The sequence below is a fragment of the Trifolium pratense genome, linkage group LG1 (genome assembly GCF_020283565.1).
Source record: "Trifolium pratense cultivar HEN17-A07 linkage group LG1, ARS_RC_1.1, whole genome shotgun sequence".
In the NCBI taxonomy this organism is placed as follows: Eukaryota; Viridiplantae; Streptophyta; class Magnoliopsida; order Fabales; family Fabaceae; genus Trifolium; species Trifolium pratense.
In genome coordinates, this window is record NC_060059.1 from 19,911,384 (window position 1) to 19,935,779 (window position 24,396).

A 24,396-nucleotide genomic window follows, 5' to 3' on the forward strand; every position below is an offset into this window, starting at 1 on the left:
TTCAACCCAAACCCGACCGAAACCGACGGATGCTCAGGCCTATCTCCATCCCTATGATTCTCAACAAGAAGCAAGAGGGTAAACTTTGTTTTGTGGAGTAGCAATATTGATTTTTGTTTTGGAGCCATTTTGATAACCTGAAAACGTTTGAAACACGAATAGTGACGCATATCACAGATATAGGAAACAGGAAATAGGAATAGCCGGAGGGTCAAAGTCCTAAAGTATAAGTCTGCCTGCCCTGGAAAAGGACTGAAGAAAGAGAAATATAAAATATAAAAAGAAAGTGAGAGAGAGAGAGTGTGAGAGAGAGAGAGTGAGAGAGAGAGAGAGAGAGCACGGATATGGTAGGGGTACCCAACGCTGCACCTCATTTACTTCTGATTCCTTTACTTCCCACTCGTACTTCATATGATATCATCAAATTCACTTCACCCTTTCTTTCCTTTTAGTACTTCATATCTTTCTCACTCTACTGCACTTCACTTGCTTCTTGTCTCCTCTCTTTGTTATTACTATTATTGTATGGTTTTCATTATTGAATTAATTAATATATAGTACAGTACTATTTAACTAAGTTGCTAGATTCAAGACTGAGCTGAACTACTACACTTATGTTTCCAGGAACAATGACTTAAAGAAGTGAACTAGTACGAGAATGAGTTAAACAAGTGAAGTGGTGATTTTGGTTTTATTAGTTAGAATAAAAAAAATGGAGCAATATGAAGTTCTAGAACAGATTGGCAAGGGTTCTTTTGCTTCTGCTCTACTTGTAAGACACAAACATGAAAACAAAAGGTAATGTTGTTCTTTGAAGTTTATTAAACAGTTTAAGTGTGTGTGATTATAGTGAGTTCATTTGTGTAATGTGTGTGATTTTTCTTATTAATGTGTTTAGGTATGTGCTGAAGAAGATCCGCCTTGCCCGCCAAACCGACAGAATCCGTAGATCTGCTCACCAGGAGGTCACACTCCTCTCTTTCTTTTTCCTTCTTAGCAGCTGCATAGTTTAATTTAATGATGTTAAAGCCTAGGTTTTTATTTTTAGTCATAATGTAACATTGAAACTTTATGGTATTTTTTTTTATAATTTCTATTTGTATTTATTGGTAAATATTTTAAAATGTAGAACATAAAACTTAAATTTATTATGTTTTAAGATACTTTATTGTTCACTCACTCTTTGTTTTGCAGATGGAACTTATATCTAAAGTTCGTAATCCATTCATTGTGGAGTATAAAGATTCCTGGGTAGAAAAGGTTAGCTTTTTCTTGTCTGCTTGAGTTTAAATTTTGGTTTATGTTGGCATAAATGACTTATTCTGTACTGTTAAATTAAATGATTTGTTATTCACTTATTTCTTGAGAAATGTTGTGTTTGTCGATCGAACTCCTTTTGTAAAACATCATATGGGTTTCTAATTCTCGATTAATTTGTAATTTTGGAATTTGAGAGTTGGAATCGTTACTTTCAGGGTTGTTTTGTATGTATCGTCATTGGCTATTGCGAAGGAGGAGATATGTAAGTCTTGATTCTCATTGAATTCGAGTATTTGAGGAACTCGCAATATTTTGTGGTAACTGTTATCTTTTAAAATGCTGATTATGTAGTCGTTTAATATATTTGTTGTAAAGGGCTGAAGCAATTAAAAAGGCTAATTGTATTCATTTTCCAGAAGAGGTTGGTCACTCTTGCAGAAACCCCTTTTACTTCTTAACCTGTAGTGAATATTTTTCATTCCAATTTGAATTGAAAGCTAATTTTTATGCTTAGTTAACCGATCAATATCAACTTCTATACAGCGGCTTTGCAAATGGCTAGTTCAACTCTTGATGGCACTTGACTACTTGCACGGAAATCATATTCTTCATCGTGATGTCAAGGTGAATGAATGACTTCTGTAAATTAAGTTAATGAAGATATATTCCACCCTCACTTTATATTGATACTTTATCCACATTGGTTTCAGTGTTCAAATATATTCTTGACAAAAGATCAAGATATACGTCTAGGTGACTTTGGTCTTGCTAAAATGCTGACAAGTGATGATCTTACTTCTTCGGTAAGTATTATGGCTTCGCTATTCTTTGGATAATTTTTACTTAATATCTTACTTGTTTCTTGTCCTGCTCTTAGATTGTGGGGACTCCGAGTCATATGTGCCCAGAGCTTCTTGCTGATATACCCTACGGCTCTAAGTCAGATATCTGGTCATTGGGTAAGTAACCTAGGTCTTTACATTTGCAAGGTCTTCTAGGCTTCATAACCTTTTCCTTTCCCTTGTTTCACAGTATGCTGTAAATTGTAATTGACGTTGGTTATAACATAATATTTGTCAGGATGCTGTCTATATGAAATGGCGGCTCACAAACCAGCTTTTAAAGCTCTTGTAAGTTACTACTATTTAGGGAGGCAATTGTTCAATTTTTTTAATGAAACATTATTTGTAAAACCTTTCGATATGGATACAATAATTCATTTGACACACAAAATATTAAGTTTTTGCCAACATGAAATAAGTGACATTTCTAGCTTTCTTTTATTTGTGCAGGATATGCAAGCACTAATTAACAAAATAAACAAGTCTCTAGTGGCTCCGTTACCAACAATGTATTCTGGCACTTTGTGAGTCTTCTAGTTCCTATGAATTTCATGTTACTCTTTATATGTCTGGGCCCGGTTTTATGTAACTGTTATCTCGGTGCCTATACCTACAATACTTGACCGATGACTATGCACGTTTAATCAGGTCATGCCGATACTGATCAAATTAGCGATAACTTTTCAATGCATTCATGTTTTGTCAAGCCTACCATTAGATTTTGCCTAACATATGGCTTATTCGGTTTCTACATTGTTGTGAAGTAGAAATTTTAAGCGCTTTTGTATCCAGATTTAGATGTGTTATTTACTCACATTTTCAACCTTCGTGCATTGACATGGTTTGAATAACTCATTGTTTTATTTATTTTTGCTGCTTTCAGTCGAGGCATGGTGAAGAGTATGCTTCGGAAAAATCCAGAGCTTAGGCCAAGTGTATGTTTTATCTCAAGTATTTCTTTGCATTTATCTAGATGTGGATTAATTCATGAAATTATATTTATTAAACAAAGTATACTTTGGCAGGCTGCGGAGCTACTAAATCATCCCCATCTTCAACCTTATATACTTAAAGTTCATTTGAAGCTAAATAATCCTAGAAGAAATACTTTTCCATTCCGATGGACAGACTCAAACCATGCTAGGAGAAGTCGATTTGTAGAACCAGAATCTGTTTCCACTCTCTCTGGCAGAGTTAAACGATTGTCATTCAGTAATGATAGGGCATTGAATCCTAGTATTTCTGGAACTGAAGTAGGTTCTCTTTGTTCTACTCAAAGAGCACAAGGATTCTCTACTTGTTCAAAACATTATGAACTATCCATTGGATGTGTTCGTGACGAACACAATACTAACAAATCAAAAGACACCAAGCTATCAATTGTTGATCGGATGCAAAGACTGAGAGCAGCTAATGAGTCTTCCATCCCTCGGAGACAGACAACACCATCAAAGATAGCACATACTAGTTCCAAGCGCGATTCAGTAAGTTCAAGCTCTACACTACCTTATAGCTCCATTTATCTTGATGTACTTTTTAAAGATAGGGAAATTTTCGTTTGGATTTACACATAAGCAAGTGAATAATGTCATTGTCAAAAAATAAATAAATCATATATGATACATTTAGGCTCAGCATGAATGCATGTGTGTAAATGTCAACTTTTTAAACATGGTGATTTCATATTAATTTCTAGCTTAATTTGTGGTGTCTTCCTTTGCTTCTATCGATTTATTGATTTTCCATGCATCATTTCAGTTTCCAGCATCTTCTACTCCAGCTGGTAAATTTACACCACCGTCTCGCAGAGCTTCCCTTCCCCTTCCTACAAGATCCAAGGCCATGACTACCCCTTACAGAGCCAACGTTGGTCTTCTTCGAAGTGTAGACTCTCCTAACATTTCTGTTAATGCGCCACGAATTGACAAGATGGCCGAGTTTTCTTTGGCCCCAGGTGAGGATCATCCTCTCTTCCCTGTGCGTGGAACATCATCAACATCAGCTCAGTGCTCTTCTAGTTCCCCAAGGAGTGCTGCTGCTGCAGCTGCTGACTACTCAATAACAAAGGACAAGTGTACAATCCAGGTTATGGACAAATCCAGTGTCCCTTCCAATGGTGCTCTAGTTTCATATGGCAATGAATCCTCCCAACACGTGGCAACTGCTGTTTCAAGTCATTCCTCCGCTAATTCTCATCAGCGTAAGTTTGACACATCATCTTACCAGCAACGAGCGGAGGCATTGGAAGGGTTGCTCGAGTTCAGTGCTCGGCTCCTACAACAACAGAGGTTTGAAGAGCTTGAGGTTTTGTTGAAGCCATTTGGGCCCGAGAAGGTTTCTCCAAGGGAAACAGCAATTTGGTTGACTAGGAGCTTTAAAGAAACTGTGGTTTAAGGTTTTCTTGTGCACTTTTATATCATTAACGTGACAATAGTGTAAACTAATGTAGTACTTACTATATATGACTTTGTAGTTTGAGGAATAGCTTAGCTTCTAATCTCATTGTTGTTGGCACCATTAGCATTTTCTGAGTTGTCCACACTTCATGGCATATGCACAAACAGTTTGTAAAAGGTTGGATGACATTGGTAATATATTTATATTAATGATCAAAATCTGTTTGTGAAAAATAATCAATTTATTGAAAAATATGTATGCATCTTTATAAAACTTGAGATACAGGTTTAATTGCTTTGGAGGTCCTTGAACTTTAAAAGTTTGTAATTGATTTCATAAACTTGTTAACGATTTGTAATTAGATCATCAAACAAAAATATTTTTAGTTAGGTCTTTTAACTATTGGAAAAATTTGTAATTAGATATGAGTTTAGGGATTTGGTTACAAGTTATTTAAAAGTTCGACGACTTAATTACAAGTTATTTAGAAGTATCAGTCAATGAAGTCTGGAATAATGGAAGGGTTACTTTTGCATATTGTGATGAATCAATGTTTGAATTTAAAGAGATATATATATTTATTGCTCAATATTGTCTAGAGCATGATTAGACCTAAACGTTGTCTTAAGGAATTTTTTGCACCAAATCTAAAATGCTTCATTTTTTAATAAAGCTATGAGTACACACTTGAATATTGATCATTGGGTGGTGCTAAATATGGATGGTGCTAATAAGAGTGCTGTCTTGGCTGAAGGTCCTATTAGAGGTCTTGGTGGTAATTGGTGTGTGACTGCAGTCTGGCAAGTGTATCAGTCTATCGTCGAGTAATAATTTTCATGTGAATGAGTTGTATTCATAGGGATTGCAACAAGGTGGCTAGCTTCAATTAGGAATTAGACGGTAAAAGTAAATTGTATTTGCTTTGTTTGTTTGGTTTAGCATCCCGATTGTTGAGTTGGTCCAGTTGATGCTTTAGGTAAGCCAATTTAATATCCATGTAGATCCTGAAAAGATTCGGTTTTCGGTTGTTGTTTGGATATGATAAATACGCAAATCGTAAATCTGTAAGAAGGAACCCTTGTCTCGTCGCGCCTCCGGCTTCTGCCGCCGCATCTGAGTTGTTTCCGTCCTCCACACCATAAGCTTAGCCCATGGTGAGTCTTCTGAAACTATATATGTATATCAGTTTGTTTCTATAGTAGCTTCAATGATTAAATCCCTTTTAGTTTGCTCTGCTACACTTTATTTTATGGTTATTTGTGTTGTTTTTGCTTTGAGTGGTTGGATTTGAACGAAAAGATCTGTGTTTAATGGCAAGGTTCCTATGTCCATATCATTGTACAGATTTTTATTTTTTATATCTTCTTCAAAATTGATTCCACAACCTATTTTCTCTATCCTTTCATTTTGTTGCATTTATTAGATTTTATTTGTTTTGCCTTACGAGTTTACGTCCATACGTGCGTGTTCGTTTAAATTTTAAGACTAATCTTGATCTGCATATTTTCCACAGCCAGGGAACATCTTATTTGCATCATTTGATGATGTTGTATGTTCGGCATATGATAGAGTTCTCATTGCAACGACTGTGATTTAGTTGATTAAAACCATGAACAAGTATCAACGGTTCTTTTATAGTCGCAGGTGGCAATCTGAGGTTTGTTTCAAATTTTTGAAACAAGTTTGAATCTTAATTTATTTAGACAAAAAATTGATATGTTTGTTGTATTTTTTGTTTACAGACATGAAGTGAAAGAAAGAAAAAAAAAAAAAAAAAAAGATCTATTTTTAGAATTCCATGGCATTACGAGGATTTCCACGAAAGATAGGAAACTGTCAATCAACAACCTTGTTAGAGGAGGATCAGCTCCCAAAGCCCCATCCTCTGTTACCATTAAAGAAATTTTCAGAAATCATAGAAACTTTTCAAATAGACAGCATTCTTGCTCGTTTTCTTTCCTTCTTGGCTCGATTTTCTCTACCTTTCACGGCGAACATGGCAGAATACATCATGGATTGATACACCATTTATTTTGACTTAATCAAAATGCCATATTATTAGCCTCTTCAAAAAAAAAAAAAAGACATTATTAATTTACTAATCACGATTTTCAAAATTTGACATGAATTTTTAATCAAACAAAGTTTTATATTGCAAAATTTGAGTTACATTAAAAACTCTATTGTTGTTCACCTTGACCTAACCCAAGACATTCATCATCCTCAAATCTCAGCAAAAAAATTCACAAACTTTTAAAATAAAATACTTGTTTCTATTCCTTTTTTTTTTTCTTTTGAATCTCTCAAATCACATCCATTAAAACATGTTTTGTTTGTGGACGGTGATTTCATCATAATTGAAAGAAATTGAATTGTGTTTTAGGGTTTTTAATTGGGAAAGTTGATGATGATTTCATGTTGGATCTGAGCCTTACTTTTTACGAAATGCAAATAACAACAACAATAATAGAACCCGAGTTCAATTTTTCAGTGGAACAATTCTTGATCAGACTTACTTACTTGTAACAAAATTTTGGATTGATATGACCCCCTTCTCCTAGAAACGGGAGGATTAACACAAAAAAAAATGATTTCCTTCTTTGTATTTAAAACACGGACACACACTTTTTTTTTTCAATGAGCATTTAGGACCAAATAAAAAGATAAGGGGTATAGTTAAGAAAAAGATAGTGCAAATAGTAACCACCAAATTAGGAGATTTACTTTTGCCACTCTATTAGTTTCTAGGCGCGCCCTATAAAATAACAAAAATATCCATGTCCGCTACTTAGGTAGCGGAATGCATCCATCACTTAGATAGCAGTTGTGTAAAATTTGTTAGTTGTTTTGCCAATTTAGATCACACGCACCACCAGATACCCTATTATGTTTTACCATCCGCTACATAAGTAATGTAATAACATAAATATTATTACATTACAATTCATTACATTTGATAATAAATATTATAACATAAATAAATTGAAGAAAATTACATTTGAAATAAATACAAAAAAAAAAAATTCGATTAATCATATTGATAATTCTTCTTGGGGGTTATAAACCACTTTTGGCCAACTCCCCGCCATAACCACCACCTCCTCGCCTCATTTTGGGGAAAAGGTAAAATTGGGGGAGATCTATTCTGATTAATCATAATGATTTTTAACATGCTTCAAAAAGTCCCTCGCTGATTAACATAACATTCGACGAAATTGCGGCTTGCATAGTTCAACCCGAAGAGGACGTAGTCAAAGCAGTTAATTTATCGTATCCTTAGTTTAGTTTATTTTAGTTTGTTTGTGTTAAATTTATGTTTTAAATTTACGATCTTCGTTATCGATGTAATTTGTCATTGTTTTTATTGAATAGTTGATTATTGTAACAATATGTTTTTTTCATTTATGGTCTTGTGTCGTCCTATACTTAAGTAGCAGCCAGTATGTGTCAGAAAATAAAGCTCATAACTAAGAACAAAATAATACAGAAAATTACATCGAATTATAGATTTCATCAATTGTTTCAACTTCAATCTAAATGGAATTTCCCCTAGAGAAAACTAAGTATTACACTTAGACACAAAAATTACATTGAAATTACATTCAAATTTGTGCTAACAAAAAGGATAAAAATATACAACCTCCAACTGTTATCGACCACTTGCGCACCATTAGAGAAATGCAGAGACCAACGTGGTCTAAGCCAAAAAGTTTAGCAAGGTCATCATTTTCGACTAATCATATAGTACCCAAATATTATGACACAATAAGTCCCTCGTTGATTAACATACCGCACCTAACTATGGTGACTGAACAACACTGATTGATGCGGTATGATTAGTTGACGGAGGATTATGCGGCCACTTAGACACGAAAAAAAAAACTAAACACTAAAAAAAAAAAAGAGGATGAGTGGGAGTGGAGATGAGTAATTTTTCATCACTCATGGGGTCAATTTATAAGTCATTTGGCCGCACACGTGACATTAAAATTGGCCACGTGTCAGACCTTTGACCAATAGGAAAGAGTTGACTATCGACGGTTCCTCTACTTAAGTAGCAGACTGAAAGCGTAGGGTGTTTCGCTACTTGAGTAGAGTACGTCATATGACAGAAAATGAAGTGCACAAAATCAATAAATGCAAAGTGAAGTCCAAATATAAACATTTTATTAACACATTAGACTAAATCTTCTTGCTCTTTTGTCCCTGTAATAGATAATGAAGGTGACTCAACATCTTGCTCCTTCTACAACCGACCATTTCATAGTTATGGGACAGTCTCATTTGTGTTTAGGAGAGTCTCATTTGTGTGATCAAATTTGAACACAACAAGTCCCTTGTCGATTGGCCGACAAAGGACCATACAGATATTTACACATGAAATGAGATAAACTAAACAAACTAAGTAAAACAAAAAGAAGCAGAAAAACCTAACTGGGAGAGGTGTGAGACCTCAGTTTTTGAAGGTGCCTATTTATAGCAATTTTGGTCGTACCAATGGCTAATTAAAATTGGTCACTTGGCAGGTCTTTGACTGATGCAGGAGCATTCGACCACCAACGATTTCGCTACTTACATAACGTACGGAACTGGTAAAATTACTCATTCTTATAACGTCCACTACTTAAATAGCGGCAGAGTAAAATGAAAAGACGTAAGATGCGCGAGTAATCGATAGGGTGACAAAAGTAAATCTCCCAAATTAGACGTTAGCAGCCCAACTCCAAAAACAAATTTACAATGGAGCCCAGGCCCATAATAATGGTCGTCGTGTTCGTGGAGTAATGTTTTCTTCTTTCTCACCTCTGCAACTTCGAACTCCAAAAATGGAAGAATGCGATGTAATAGATTTATTCGAACTTCACTATTCAGAATTATCATCATCTTCAAAGAAATCAGATTCCATAATGAAAGCACTCGGATCCAATGGTCCTGGCCTCCTCGCCGTCACCGGAATCCCCAATATATCCAACCTCCGATCCTATCTTCTCCCCCTCGCTCGAAAACTCTCACTTCTCGATCGCCAAACTCGTAATCGCATCCTCAAGGTAATTAATTATTACTAATCTATTAGTATCTATTCAATTATCATGAAGCTAGGGTTTATAATTTAGGGTTTTATATTATAGTTGATTCAGTTTTGTAGGGATGCTTATTGTGCGTGATTTTCTAGGAGCATAATTTAGGTAGTGATGTTCCTTTGAAAAATCCACATAGGAGTGTATCTTCTTTTGCAATGCAATTGAAATATGCAAAAACAAATTCTGAAGAGAAAGATGAACATGAATTTTATGGTAATGGATTTGAGAATCTAGGAAATGCTTTTCAAGAATTAGGTTTTTGCATGATGGAAGTTGGACTTTGTGTTGCTAGAATCTGTGATAAGGCAATTGGTGGCAATGAATTGGAACAAAGTTTATTGGAATCGAATGCTGCGAAGGGGCGTCTTATTCATTATCATTCTTATTTAGATGCTATTCTGCTTCAAGAACTTGATAAGAGCAAGACGAATAACAAACGAGGGGTTACGAATGCAAAGCCATTAGAAGGATCGTGTTTGAATTCTATTGCTTGTGATGCAGTTCATTCCAATTTGTGGCAGCAGTGGCATTATGATTATGGTATATTTACTGTTCTAACGGATCCGTTTTTTCTTTTTCCGTCTTATTCAGAGATGAGTGCGATACAAGATTCATCTACTTGTGTTGAATATCCATCACCAACTGGGAATACAAATTTGCAGATATATGATCCTAATAAGAAAAGGGTACTTATGGTGAGGGCTCCTCCTGAAAGTTTTATCGTTCAAGTTGGGGAATCGGCTGATATAATCTCTAAAGGGAAGCTGCGATCGATCCTACATTCTGTTCATAGACCTTTGAAGTTTGAAAATTTGAGCAGAGAAACTTTTGTTGTATTTCTGCAGCCTGCTTGGACTAAAACTTTCTCTATCTCAGATTATCCTCTTGGAAAATCGGCATTCGATGGGGTTGATGGTCAGTGTGTTTTGGTGGAAGAGTTTGATGATGACGAACAACAGTCTGGGCAGGATGATAACAAACTAAGCCTAGAAATTCAGAAAATAGTTCCCCCACTTTCATCGCGATTAAAGGATGGGATGACTTTTGCTGAGTTCTCGCGCGAAACAACGAAACAGTATTATGGTGGTAATGGTTTGCAATCAAATAGATGACTGAAAGTTTACCCAAAAAAATGATTGAAAAATCGTTTGGATTCACGGTGCGACAGGTTTCTTGCGTCTCATTGTTCCCACTTTAATTCCAAACAATGCTAATTCCCTATTAGTCCTGTTTCAATCTACACCCTTTTTCCAAAGCAATAGACTCTTTTTTCTTTTCTTTTTTATAATCATAAGAACAAAGCAATAATAGACTTTGGAAAGCTAAATTTAGTAATTTACTGATTATGTATTTCTGTACCTTTTTTCTTTCTTTGATGATTAACCATATCTTCGCAAGGAGAATTAATATAGAATGATAGTATTGAATTTATGGAGTCGTTTAAATCAACACTGCAAAACTTTTCTTTTTACCTTTTGGTCTCCCATCATCCCTCAATGTCTTTACATTATTTGATTAAGATTGATTCTGGTGGTTTTACATGTGCAAGCCACCTCCAACTTTGTTCCTTGAGTCTCTATACATGAATAAAAAATAAAAAGAAACTTGAAACAGCTGAAAAAGATGGCCTTATCATTTAAGTGAAAAAGAATGCTTTCTCATTGAATTTAATGCCTTTGTTCTTTCATCTTTTTTTCTGCATTCACATTTGGTAAAGTCTGCAAGGAAGGTTCACGCCTCTGCCTTTTGCTTTCATTCACACAAACAAAGCTTTGGCTTAACCCAAGGGATTTGAAGCTAAACTAGTACTTAATAGTAAGATAATATATCTATAGTTTGTTAAATGTGTTAGATTATGCGGTGATAAAAATTTATTTGGAATGGATTAATATATATCTACGTAAAAATGAGTTGAATGATAAGTTTAAAGCTAAGCACTTGTTTGGTTGTGTATCGAAATTACAAAACCCGTGTTCATATGAATGACTCTGATTTTACGAAGTTAAAGCCCTAATACCGAGAGCTTTAGCGTGTGTTTGTTCTTGCAGTAGGATTATCATAAACATGGGCTGAAGCTGCAAAATAAACTTCTTAACATCACAGTGAAACTAATTGGGATGTGAGATTAAAACATTCGAAGTGGAACCAAATGAATAGTTAGGTCTCACAGCACGTCCGCAGTCGGTGAAACTAATTGGGATGTGAGATTAACACATTCGAAGTGGAAACCAAACGAATAGTTAAGTCTCACAGCACGTCTGCGGTCATGTACCGCAAGAACAAACGCATAATATCATATTAGAATCATCACTAGAAGTTAAACCATTCTAGTTCACAACTCTCGAATAAGTCATTATCAATTTTATACTTTTAGAATTACTTGTCACTTTCAATATTGGCAAAAGCGATATCAATAAAATTAGTGGTCACCGTATAAAATGCAGTCACCTAATTATGCTACCTGCTAATATGAATTAGAGCAACATTATACAGAATAGTATTGCTGCATAAGAGAAGAAAGAGAAAATAAGAGAAAAATGAAGCCTAATATACTTTTGTACTTTGTACAACTAATTGGGCACTCCACAGTAGTATGTCTCACTTTCTCATTTTTTACTTTAGTGGTCCAAAAGGGTAATCAAAATTAACTTTATTGATCAAAATAAATTCAAGTAGCAAGATTCTTCCTTACTAAAAATTAACAAGAACGAACATTTGAAGTGAAATTGAAATCCAAATAATCATAAAATTGTTAAGGTCATTGAGAAAACGAGGCAAAAGGAATAAAGTTTACAACTTTTTTTGTCAGCAATGAAAGAAAGACAGAACAAAATACAAACAAAACCATGCCCTTAAGCAAAGGCTGTTTTTTTCTTCTTTATTGAGAAAAAACCAATGAGAGTGGAATGGAATGGGGTTGATAGAGATTGTGTATGTAGAAATCCAATGCTTATGGGTGAAAAATTAAGTTGATGACGTATGTTTTCCATGCATGCGCATTTGAGAAAGTTCATCTTTAATTTATTTATTTTTCATATGATATTCGTACGAAATTTTCACCGCCGCTAACGATGATTATATTAGAATTTGAGAGGGCTATACTCAACCACAAAAGCTAGCTTGAAAGTCGAGGTTTGCACTACACTTATAAATGTCATCTTTACCATATCTCTAGCCAATGTGGGACTTCTAACACACCTCCTCACACGTCCAGAACTGAACAAGCTGAAACGTGGGATCAACAACAACGGGTGACCCAAATATGGGAGGTCTCCACAAGAAACATCAAATAGATCTAGGATAGGCTCTGATACTATATTAAAATTTGAGAGACTTATACTCAACCACAAAAGCTTATGGAAACTTGCAGGGCACACTAGGTGGATTCTCTCATCCCAATTGAATTTTCTATGTATGCATAAGCTAGAAATCAAACTCATAACCACATGCTTAATAGTACCAAGACCCTTTTCGCTTGAAACAATTCATAGGTCCTCTTAAATTTAATTCAGCTTTTATGCATGTAATTATGTGTGTCCAACATGTACAACAGTGGAGAAGAATTGTGTTGGTAATTCTAAAACTTTGGTTTGGTCTTAGATGTTGATAACTCTAACGACAAGAAGGAACCACATTACTCACAACTCACTCTCAATGCCTATTAACCTCTCTCACATTTGTCTATCATAGTGTCAGAGAGGACACTGATTCCTCTTCCAAACAGGAACTTCCTTGAAATCCTCGATTGCACAAAATGTTTATTTTGTTGATGTCATCATGTTTTCAAATATAGGAAACTCTTCATTTATTGTAACAATGTCTTTTACTAGTAATTTGTTTAATAATAGTGGTGAAACTGAACCTATTTACCTAACCTTCAGAAAATTGAAATAGTTTCTTTGAAAAGGAAATCAACTTCAATCTCCCATATATGGAATGAAATTTATGGCTGTGATGGGCAGGGGTGAGTGAGTGAATGACACAAGCTAGCTAGCTACCTAGCTAGGTTCTTTTATGGAGTTCTATAGTAGTAGCTTCTTTGATTGAATTGGACTTTTGTATTTGTATTTTTTTCACTAATAGTTTAATGCTAGCTAAGTATCTTATTGCATGGTCCAATTAAACTAGCTGCTAATAATAACAAATTGATTTTGATGATGTAGATTATGCAATGTTTACACATCAATTCAAATAAATAGTAAATATATTGATTTCACAATCTATTTTTTTCAATATTCTTTTCACGGTGATAGTCATGTTCAAAATACTGTTTGACATTAAATATGAATATTTCTCCTAGTTGAAATATGTATTATGGTTTATGATGTTGTCGGAGACTAAACCCTTCTGTAGAACAAATCTTGGTTGGTATTTAGCAATTTTCTTTTATCTGATACTCACTAATCATTTCGCTCTCATATTTGTTCCGTAGAACAAATCTTGCGCCATGTAGTTACTGTTTATTGGAAAAATCAAGTTCCACATTGATTAAAGATAAGGTCTGATCAAAGTTTATAAAAAGCGGAACCCCTTGTTGGGTCACAAGGGGGCAGCCAGACATTAAGGTGTTAGGTACAATCTCTCATCAAGTGTGAGTCATTCAATTTTTTCTGCTACCCTCTTAAGCGGAAGCTTTTCTTTCATCCATACAAGGAATCAGTCGAACCCTTCGTCGAACTATCGACTCTGATACCACTGTTGGGTCACAAGGAAGCAGCCGGATCATCCACATTGGACTTAAGAACAACAATACAAGTGATTTGGACACCACACTTTTACCCAAAACCTTAAGGCGATAGGTTTATAAGTTTTCTCACTTATAAAGTGTCCAACCTCCACTTTTCTAAGCAATACGAGACTTAACTCACTCACTTGCCACAACACCCCTCACCTTACAAGTCGGTTTTGTAGTGTTGAGTTAGACCCAATATAAAAATCTAATATGGTATTATTTTTTTTATAAGCAAATCTAATATGGTATTAGAGCATATCATTTCGGGCCACACACCTTGATTAAAGATAAGACCTTACTAGAGTTTATAAAGAGTGGTACCTCTCGTATTATAAGTCGAATTTGTAGGATTGAGTTGTCAAATATAAAAATCTAATATTATTCGTAGCCACGACGATCAAGATCGATTACGATTAATTTTACTAATGAGTAATTTGAAGCGTCTGATATGTAAGTAACAGTTGAGATGTAAAATTGCATGTAATTTCAACAGTCGGCTATCAAGATCTGTATGCTTTTCAAGTTATGACGATCTTATGAAATGGAGGTGCATGGTAATCATAAATGGTTTAACTTTTGATGCCAATATTTATGCCTTCCATTTGAGACATGGGTTCAATATTAATAGTACAAGATTCTCTTTTCTTTCTTTGCTTATTAGTAGTACGTAATTAACTATGCAAGAAAATCCGTACATGCGGCATGAATCCAACCTTGTCCCCTTTTAACTTTGATATGAAAATTTTAATCAAACTTAGTTTAGGAACAAAAGTTTTCTTAATTACATGTTAATAAAATAAGGGGAGACAAATCAAGAATTCAAGTGTCTGTACTCATTTAGTTCTCAAATTTCTTACTACTCTTTTAAAATTCTCAATAGATAGCATGTTATATTAAACATTATATCTATGAGATCCAATTAAAGCATTAAAGCACTAATCCTGTTTGGTGATGATTGTTGAATTGAATGAGTCACTAATAATACTATAGCACATTAAAATATCCAGCACTGATTTAAATAAATTTCTTTACTGTATGATTTGATTTGATTTGAATTGAATAAAGTTGTATTAAAATGGTTGTCACAAAATTCTCCCTATACCCTATAGTCTCTCCCTAATATATAGCCATAAACCACATAACAGTACTTTTTTCTTTATTTCTTCTTTCTTTATCAAGTTCCGGACAAAGTACTTCATCACATGCTGTTTGACCATTCCTTATTGCATTTTCATTTGCTGACCAAAGCATTGTCCTCATTCATAATTCACAACATTTTCTAAACAACAAACTCATTGCATTGTATATATACATAAATAAAACCCTTTCATGCTTTACATGCTATACAACTCTAATTAATAGTAACAAAATGGAACCTAAGTTAACAATAAATTGTCACAGAAATAATGAGTTTCATCTTCCAACAACAAACAATGGAAGTAGTACTCGTTTGCCAGAGAGTCCAAGAATACCAATGGAGTTTCTTTCAAGGTCATGGAGTGCCTCTGCATTTGAGGTCTCTAAAGCCTTGTCACCTCAACCACCACTACCTCCTCCTCCTTCTTCTTCTTCTTCTTACTTACCTTCCAATAATAAGACTTCTTCTACTAACTCTATTCCTGAAGAAACTATTACTACTCTCTCTCAAGAATTCTCAACCATGTGTGCAAATCAATTCTCTTTTGTTTCCTCTGCTACTTCACAACTTGTCCTTGAACGTATCATGTCACAGTCCACAAGAGAGGTAACTAAACCAACCCTTTGTTTCGTATCACATTTGAAATATCAGAATCACGGTAACCTACCGTGATTTTCCAGAAACTACTCTCAGTAGCTTATGCAAAATCACCTTGAGTTACGGTAATTCTGACGGACTCACCGTGATATCCAACATACACTAAAAAAGAAAAACTAGTTTTTTTCACACCCCTTTTGAAGTTTATGTAGTAAAAGACCAAAGGGTCATAGGAAAATTTGAGTTGTGAAGAAAAGCTTGAGCTCATTGTCATTTTTTTTTTTTTATAGTAATTTTGTTTGTTGGTTTTAAAGTTTGTTTTATGTAACAGGAAGTATCTCCATTAACATCAGGTAGATTGTCTCATAGCAGTGAACCATTGAATGGTGGTGGTTCTTTAACAGGAACTGATAGTCCACCAATTTCTCCTTCTGATGAGTTTGATGATGTTGTTAAGGTATCTCTCTGTTCTTTTCCCTTTTGTTTTGAGTTGGAGTGGGACCCTTAAGAACAAGTTTTGCAGTTAACAGTGTTTGGTTGGTTTCTTAGAACTGCAAAATAGTAGTATTTTTGTATCTATAGTGCATTACACTGTGTATCTTTCTTTGTAACCACAATTTTGGATCACATATTTTTGTTTCATCATAAACTACTACTAATTTCTTGGTTTAATATGAAAAACATATCTACATTTCCAAAAGTAACGAACGATATTTGGGTATATGTGTTTTCAGAGCCGGCCCAACAAGTTTACAGGCCTAAAACAAATTTTATAACCAGACCTTTAAAATTAATACTAAACTTGAGAATTAAATTAATTTTGTTTAGTATAAGATTTGAACTTAGGTCTTAGAAAATGAGGCCTTTTCATCTTGACCAAATGTATTAGCTAAACATTTATCAATATATTGTCGTATTATGTATTTACTTGAACTAATTTTTTTTGAGGTCTAGCTCAGAATTTTAAGATTTAAAGTTCTTGCTTGAGTTACTTGACACTTAAACCGGGCCGTGGGTGTATTTTTTTATAGTTCAATAAAATTAGGATGTCACCTTAATTTTGTCAAACTTATTAGAATTTCAAATATACACTTAAAATACTATTAAATCACAATTGAAAAATGTACTGTAGTTTTTTTCACCATGAAAATATACACATTGTTCATATCATGACTTCAAAAGTAAATTGCACAACACTGATTGTATAGTGCTTAATAAAGCACAAAGGTTTTCCTATGAGAGTTAGGATTACCTTTATTTTTATTTTTTTATCTTCCTCCCATTACCTGACAAAATAAAGGAGCTAGACTAGAGTCTAGTGTTATAGAGAGAGAGAGAGAGAGAGTTATGACTTTTTTTTCTTTTAAAATTGAATATTTTGAACTTTGAACATAACTTTTGAATAAGACTAGACATTGCTGCTGATAAAAAATGTTGAAGATTGTGGTTTGGTTTCCTGTCAACTAAGACCTGCCTGCTTTCTGATTGTTAGACATCAGGACAAAAAATTTGACTGTCCACTGTACTTAATATCTTCACATTCACGCTAACAACTTTCTCATTTTGGAATATTTTCTTGGTAGCTAGAGAAAGCCCAATTTGGCCTTAACTAGGAAAAAATAATAATCATACAACACATATATATGACACAAGAAAGATGAATTGAAACATCAACAAAACTAGTGGAGTGAAATGAATAGACAACTTTGTCCATAAAATTGTACTCCATGTCAATTAAAAGATCTCTAGGATAGTTTGATGTATTTGGTCTATAATATCGACTCGATACATCAAACATTTAATGAACTTAAAAAAATAAAAAGAAAATCACCGGAGCGAGTAGTAGTTAAATGAAGATATAACATTTGCCGGAGATGTCACATCACTGTCACATCTCTAGTCATGAAAAATTGGAATGAAACTCGGAACATTTTACCCAACATAATATTATAGTCAATTTTGTCCTTAGAGACTTGACGGATATATGGAGTTCGCGTGAACTGTCACATCTTCATTTAACATGTCATGTTATGCTAACATCGAAAGCACTTAACGGAGGAACCTTTCTTATTGATGTGCTACAATTTTATGGACGAAATTGTTAATTGTAAAAATTACGGGCTAATTTAGCGGTTGATTACAATTTCAAGGACGAAATCGTCTTTTCATTCGTCAAAACCAATTAAAAATGAACACCATCTGAGACTGTATTGTCAGCATTTTTCTGTATTTCTGATGGAACAGTTTTATATTGTTAAGAAAAGTTGGAGAATCCAAGAGTAATGCTATGCTTTCATAAATGAATTGCAGTTTTTTCGAGCAAACAATTCCATACACCCTTTATTTAATGGTACAAGAGCCATGAGCACTGGAATTGGCAATGCAACACCTTGTTCAGGACCTAAAACAGTAGGAAGATGGTTGAAAGAAAGAAGAGAAAAAAAGAAAGAAGAAAACAGAAGCCATAATGCTCAAGTTCATGCTGCTATTTCTGTAGCGGCGGTTGCTTCCGCAGTTGCAGCCATCACTGCAGCAACAGCAGCATCATCTGCACCAAACAAGGATGAGAAGATGGCTAAGACTGATATGGCTGTAGCTTCTGCAGCAACACTAATTGCTGCTCAGTGTGTTGAAGCTGCTGAAGCAATGGGAGCTGAGAGAGAACACCTTGCTTCTGTTGTTAGTTCTGCTGTTAATGTTCGGTCGCACGATGATATTACAACTCTAACTGCTGCAGCTGCAACAGGTAGAATTTAGTTTACATCTTCAATTCATCTGAATATCATATAAATTATTAGTACATCTTAATAATTGTTAAAATATCTAATTCATTAAAATTAACGTGGTCTTTTTGAGTTTTTATTTAAGCTTGTGGACTCGTTGCCAACAAGAGTCTAATTCATTGGATAATCAACGAATCTGGTCTATATTATAGACCATTGACATGAAAGAAAGATAAAGAACCCCGTTGAAACTTTAAATTAAGTTAAAGGACTTCTGATGTAATTTTACGTATTATCATCTATTTAGGATAGTGGAAGGCATTAGGCCATACACTCTTCGATACATATTCGAACGAGTACTTAAAAAGCTAGACAGTCACCACTACGCTATCACTCAAGAAATGGACTAAAAGTTGGTTCAATATGAACAATCTCTCCATAATGAAAGAGATTGTTAAGAACTTCAATTACAACAGTAAAGAATCAAACTAAGAAGCAAAATCCAAGTTACACATGGGTTGTCAGGGGAATGAATAGTCCTGCTTTGTATGTTTTTTTATGTGTCCTTATTATAATGCCAATGTGGTCCTTCTTTTATATATGCAGCTCTAAGAGGAGCAGCAACATTGAAAGCAAGAGCATTGAAAGAGATGTGGAATATTAATGCAGTGACACCACTAGAGAAAAGCAAAGGAATTGGAATATGTGGTGGTAAAGCCAATAATAACAGTAGTTCTAGCACTAGTGATAGTGGTGGAGAAGTTATCAATGCAGATAATTTTCTAAGTGCTTGTAGCCAAGAGCTTCTTGCTAGAGGAACTGAATTACTCAAACGCACTCGCAAAGGTAACTTCGATAAATTGAGTTTTGAGATATTGATATTTGTTTTCATTCGCGAAAAAACTAAACTCTATTTGGTGTTTTTTATAGGTGATCTTCATTGGAAAATTGTTTCTGTTTATATACATCGAACCGGCCAGGTAATTTTCGTTAAAAAATTTCGTCAAAATTGAAAATATTTAGTTAGTTGGTCTAATTATCTAATGCATGCAACAATTTCAGGTGATGCTGAAAATGAAAAGTAGACATGTTGCAGGAACAATAACAAAAAAGAAAAAGAGTGAGCTATAGAAATATATAACTTGACTTAATTTTCCTTGCAAATTCATAGAAATATTAACTAATTTTCTTAACATAACATTTTTGTTTTCAGATGTTGTGTTTGATGTGTGCGCGAATTTACCGGCATGGCCAGGAAGGCATCTATTGGAGGACGGTGAAAAAAGAAGGTATTTTGGATTGAAGACAGAATCAAGAGGTTTAGTTGAGTTTGAATGTAGAAATCAAAGAGAATATGATTTATGGACTCAAGGGGTTTCAAGGCTTCTCTCCATTGTTTCGCAGAGAAAAAACAGAAATGGAATCTAGCCTCTGTCGACTGATAAACTTGTCCAAAATTAAACTAAATATGTATTTAGTTAGGTTTGTTTTTGCATCTCTTATAAATTAAACTAATGGATTTGTAACATTAGAATGAGTAATGAAGGTACTACTATTTGATGTCTAAATTTCCACACTTCTTTTGTGCCAGAAACACAATGTGTGCTCATCTATCTCGAACTAGAGTTTGAAAACTTAGAACTCGGATAAAATTGTTCCTCACAAGAAAAATAAGTAAAGTTTAATTCCTCACAAAAATAAGAAAAATTTCAACTCAAATTTATTTATTGTTTATTAATAGTGTGTCGATTAGTGTACCGACTATGCATACTTCTATGTACCGAATTTTTTGAAGGTAACATATTGTGTACCAGAACTAATACCTCGTACCGAAACGAATTGCAAAGAGGGTGACTATGGCCTATGATCCTAATCCTCTCAAAAAGTTTGGAATTGAAATCTCATAAAACTTTTAATTCTATAGTCTAACAAAATTGAAGTAATTGTCAAATAACCGATTATCCCAAAAGTTTCTCTTAGGATAGAGCTACATCAATTGTTTTATATTATTTCTAACACGCCCTCTCACGCAAGAATCCACTATGTCTTGAAGCGTGGATAATGCATAGGCCCACCTACCATATGCTTAAATTTCACTTTTTAATTAGAAAGTGAGGAGAGTGAGAATCGAACTCTAGACCACTTAGTTATAGAGGCTTTGATACTATGTTAAATAACCGATTATCCCAAAAGTTTAAGCTCTTATGATAGAGCTGCATCAATGGTTTTATATTATTTCTAACAGAATTCAACCAATTGTTCCAACTCCTGCCACAAATTATTCTTCAATTTTCTTGACAGAACTACCATCATAACTACTTACCGCCATTGTTTCCATTACTGAAAATTTCTTTGACTAGTGAATCTTATTAGGCCTTCCCTTTTCCATGTCATTCAATAAGTTATTTATAATTAGTGTTAAAATTTTCGAGTCTTGACTCACTGATATGAACACTTTGTCACTATATACATTATACACAAACCAAATTAGCTACCTTAACCACTTTTAAAGATGATTTATTGAAATAGTTAATTAACTCCACTTAAAAATAAATTATTCGAAAGAACTTGAGTTCAAAATTTTACTAAAATTTACTACCTTGCGGGTAAACTTTATTGGAATCCTCACTTTTTAAAATCCAGAGTTAAAGACAAAACACATTCATTGTTATTTTTAATAGACGAAATGATAAGTTATTGAAAACTCACATATAAAGCGGAGACAATTTTAACATTTCAGCCAGTTTAACTAGAATTTGTGCAGTGTAGTATTGTTTTAATAAAATAAAAAGACCACATGTAACGGAAATATCCAATCTAAATTAAGCAGACTTACTTGAAGCAAATAAAATTCTCTTTACACCCTCCATATTTCCTTTTTTCCCCTAAAATATAGGTTTGTAATCTATTTTCCAAATCAATATTTAGTTTGGAATGTAGAATCAGCTCCCTATGTTTCAGAATCTGTTTTTCGAACCCGTCTTTTATACACACCAGCCATTACTCATTTTGTACTTCATTTCTTCTTCGTCTATACTCAACCTAAAATTCTTACAAAAAGTTTGTGTTTTTTGTTGGATTGTGGATCTAAAATCAACATTGGAGCATTGACAAAGGTATTTCTATACTCATTTACACTCAAACATAAGACAATGTGTGTTTTGAACCGATTCTTTTGTGCATTCGTAGCTGGTAATTCCATACAATATACTCTGGTTGAGTTCGGAAAACACATTCCAAAGAAGAGTCACTTACAATAAATCACAGGTTTTGTATTTTAACGAGTATTATGTGATGATGTTTATATGTTTAATCATTTATTTGTATTTATGGATGATGAATGAAAACCTCCCAATAAATTGAAACTAGAAGTTGTTAAACCCAATAGTGATAACCTCGCGTTGATTCGAAGTCCAACAATACTCAACCGAAGGTGGAAGTTGTTGATACAAGTAGTCACTTTGCGAACACGAAGCACTATTTTTTCATTTTTGTTGTTGTTTTAGTTTGTTGCTAGCAAATAAGAGTTTATCTTTGTTAGTTTTGATCCTCCATAGATTCTTTGATTAAAGGAAGCTGCTTGATTAATTCCCCTTCAAAAGGAAGGAACACCTGATCAATATGAGCCTAGTGTTCCAACATTTATCAGGGTTGTTTATTATTATGCCATTGACCTTGATGACTGACTGTAGGATACTCATTGTGAGGGGAGAGGGCCTTGTAACCATTCTGCTGGACAATCCAGTTATCCTCCCATATGATGATGTGATGGCCAGAGCCAATCTTCCAACAACTCCCTTTTTAATAATCCAACTAACTTTGTGAATGCTTTGCCAAGCATATATAGCTGGGGTTAATGCCAAGAGAAGAGTGAATAATGTCATATTGAGGGTAATATTTAACCTTGAGACATTGACTGAGAAGGAACCAAGGTTCAAATTTGCTTAGCTAACATTGTCATGTTGAACAAGTGCATATCTCTAAATCCTAAACCTCCATCGACATTGGGCTGGAGAAGCTCCTTTCTAGCCTTCCAAAAGTGAATTTTCTCATGCCCATCCTTGCTACCCCACCAAAACTTGCAAATTGCTTTTTCTCAATTTGCTCACAAATTGGGAAGCATGAAGCAACTCATCATATAAGTGGGGATAGCAACAAACTCCTATTTGAAGATAAACTCATCATCATATCATATGATTTTGATATGTACTGTTTGAAACTATAATTTAATGTTTATTTTCAATTTGATTATTAAAATAATAACTTAATGGACACCAATTCGATTAAAACAACATATAATAAATATGTGACTAATACTAAATTGAGATTAATAATATGATTTTTTTAATCACAAAAACAAGAAGAGTAGTAATTTTATTTTTAAAAAATATTATCGACAATCATTAGAATTTCTAATGATTTTAAGGAGTAAACAATCACTTTCGTCCTTGAAAGTGTCACTCGCAAACAAACAGTCCCTCAATCAGCAACAAATATTTTAAAGTCCCTGATTCATTGTTCCGTTAGCCAAAATAGTCCCTAACGTTATCTCAAATCAAAAAACCGTTTGTTTTTTATGATATGTACCAATGGTTGACTAATTGACCATGACATGGCAATTTTGATTAATAAATCAAAGTCCACATAAGCAAGGATCAAAACGAAAGTGAAGCTCAATTAGAACAAACTCATCTTAGCTTCAAACCTTCATCCAAATTTGAGAAAAATGCAACTATCTCCAATCTAATAAAACAAAAATCTTCTAAGCTTAAAAAGAAGAAAAACCTTCCCTGGTGAAGATACATACTCCCTCCGTCTCATATTATAAGCAAAAAAAATCACTTTTTCTTGTCCCAAATTATAAACAAAAGCAAATCACTTTTATCATTTTCAAGATTTACTTTTACTTATTCTCATGAAATTTAATGCAAATTATATTTAATTTACTCTTTCTTCTTTTTCTCATAATCAATAACCAATAAAAATTCCTTTTACATCTTTTTATGAAACTTCTTTCAAGAAAAACACAAAAAGTCAAGTATCATATTCAACTTTTCTTAATAAGTGTGAAAACTTTTTATTTATTTATAATATGGGACGGAGGGAGTACATCAACAAAATTTAAGCTAAAATCTGAACTTATATTAACAAGAATGAGAGTAAATTTTAATATGGATCACTTCATCAAGTAGTTCATGGTGGACCAGTCACGAATAACATTATAACGAATACGAATTTTACAAAATCTGCCGTTGGATTGAAAGTTTAGATCATATAGATCATCCATAGAAAAATTGAAAACCATTTGATATGTTATTGAGACACATTAAGATTAACGGTTTATTAAATAACGTGAATCTTGATGGGTCTCAATAACACATCAAATGATTTTCAAAAAATTTAAAAAATTTATGAATGATCTATACGATATAAACTTTCAATCCAATGATGAATTTTATAAAATTCATATTCGGTAGATCAATTGTCCACGATGGACCACTTGTGAAGGTGGTCCACCGTAACATTAGCCCAAGAATGAGATATATACCATTAAACATTAATTCTACAAAACGAAACCCTAAAGCTCCTAACTAACAAATCCAATCTCGCCCTTCCCTTTTCTTAG

The 24,396-nt window shown here is 33.9% G+C and overlaps 3 protein-coding genes across 3 annotated transcripts; all 3 read left to right on the plus strand.

The window, feature by feature from the left end:
• The first annotated feature begins 257 nt into the window (after window positions 1–257).
• Window positions 258–4,732, plus strand: LOC123902578 (serine/threonine-protein kinase Nek4-like). Its single transcript, XM_045952345.1, has 14 exons — window positions 258–523; window positions 625–798; window positions 899–965; window positions 1,195–1,260; window positions 1,476–1,522; window positions 1,636–1,681; window positions 1,804–1,884; window positions 1,971–2,063; window positions 2,138–2,219; window positions 2,341–2,390; window positions 2,553–2,626; window positions 2,986–3,037; window positions 3,128–3,586; window positions 3,861–4,732. Exons 2-14 carry the CDS (start codon window positions 713–715, stop codon window positions 4,494–4,496), a joined length of 1,839 nt encoding a protein of 612 aa, XP_045808301.1. The 5' UTR covers window positions 258–523; window positions 625–712; the 3' UTR covers window positions 4,497–4,732.
• Window positions 4,733–9,270: 4,538 nt separating this feature from the next.
• LOC123922532 lies at window positions 9,271–10,926 on the plus strand. Its single transcript, XM_045975245.1, has 2 exons — window positions 9,271–9,547; window positions 9,673–10,926. Exons 1-2 carry the CDS (start codon window positions 9,284–9,286, stop codon window positions 10,690–10,692), a joined length of 1,284 nt encoding a protein of 427 aa, XP_045831201.1. The 5' UTR covers window positions 9,271–9,283; the 3' UTR covers window positions 10,693–10,926.
• A 4,544-nt stretch (window positions 10,927–15,470) lies between these two features.
• Window positions 15,471–20,320, plus strand: LOC123923073 (VAN3-binding protein-like). Its single transcript, XM_045975716.1, has 7 exons — window positions 15,471–16,056; window positions 16,379–16,504; window positions 18,358–18,793; window positions 19,377–19,616; window positions 19,701–19,750; window positions 19,833–19,890; window positions 19,984–20,320. The coding sequence occupies exons 1-7, from the start codon at window positions 15,682–15,684 to the stop codon at window positions 20,196–20,198; spliced, it is 1,500 nt and encodes a 499-aa protein (XP_045831672.1). The 5' UTR covers window positions 15,471–15,681; the 3' UTR covers window positions 20,199–20,320.
• The last annotated feature ends 4,076 nt before the right edge of the window (window positions 20,321–24,396 follow it).